General features: G+C 66.8%; 1 protein-coding gene across 7 annotated transcripts in view; it reads right to left on the reverse strand.

Moving 5' to 3' along the window:
* PXK (PX domain containing serine/threonine kinase) overlaps positions 1-260 on the reverse strand; it is a 110,285-nt gene extending 110,025 nt beyond the window's left edge. For 4 of the 7 annotated variants that reach the window (XM_006892197.1, XM_006892200.1, XM_006892201.1 and 1 more), the window contains exon 1: positions 48-250. In XM_006892197.1, coding sequence (XP_006892259.1) covers positions 48-149 — 102 coding nt within the window. In that variant the 5' untranslated portion in view covers positions 150-250. Of the gene's footprint in view, positions 1-47 lie in introns of all 7 variants that reach the window. The other 3 variants (XM_006892199.1, XM_006892198.1, XM_006892203.1) reach the window with 2 other exon arrangements.
* Positions 261-632: the final 372 nt, after the last annotated feature.

Consider the following 632-nt stretch of genomic DNA (forward strand, 5'->3'; position numbering starts at 1 on the left):
GCCCCCTCGCGGCCCGGGCTGCCCCGCGTCGCCGGCGGGCCGCTCACCGTGTGTGACTGCAGGCTCTGGCTCGCCTCGATGGCTGCTGTCAACGGCACCGTGTCGTCCAGCAGCACCTTGCCGGCCGGTGGCTTCTCCATGAAGGCCATCCCGGGACGCCCGGCCGCCGCCGCCTCGGGACCGGAGGCAGGAACCGGAGGCGCCGACTCCCGCCGCCCGCCCGGCTCAGCACCGCCGCGGCTGCCGCTGTCAACACGCGCCGCCCCACGCGCCGCCGCCGCCCGCGGGCCCGCCGGGTCCTAGCGCCGACCCTGCCTCTGCCGCTGTCAACACCGCCTCTGCCTCCCGCCGGGTCCTAGCGCCGGCGTATCAAATAGAGACGAGGGCGGGATGGTGAGGAACCCTAGAGGCAACTTCCAAATTCTCTTGGTCCCAGAACCCAGACTCCCAGCTCTTCGCAGCCACATCAAAGGCCTCCACTTAACACCAGGCCTTAGACCTGGGAACACTAAGTTCATACACACTAAGGATCTCAGATACTACGACACTGCTCTTGGAACCCAGGGATCTAGGAACCTCAAGTTCAGAAACCCCAACTACGGCTCAGAAGCCAGGACTGGTCAGACTTTAGA

The sequence above is a fragment of the Elephantulus edwardii genome, unplaced genomic scaffold (assembly GCF_000299155.1).
Source record: "Elephantulus edwardii isolate Elephantulus edwardi_28Jun2011 unplaced genomic scaffold, EleEdw1.0 scaffold00113, whole genome shotgun sequence".
NCBI lineage: Eukaryota > Metazoa > Chordata > Mammalia > Macroscelidea > Macroscelididae > Elephantulus > Elephantulus edwardii.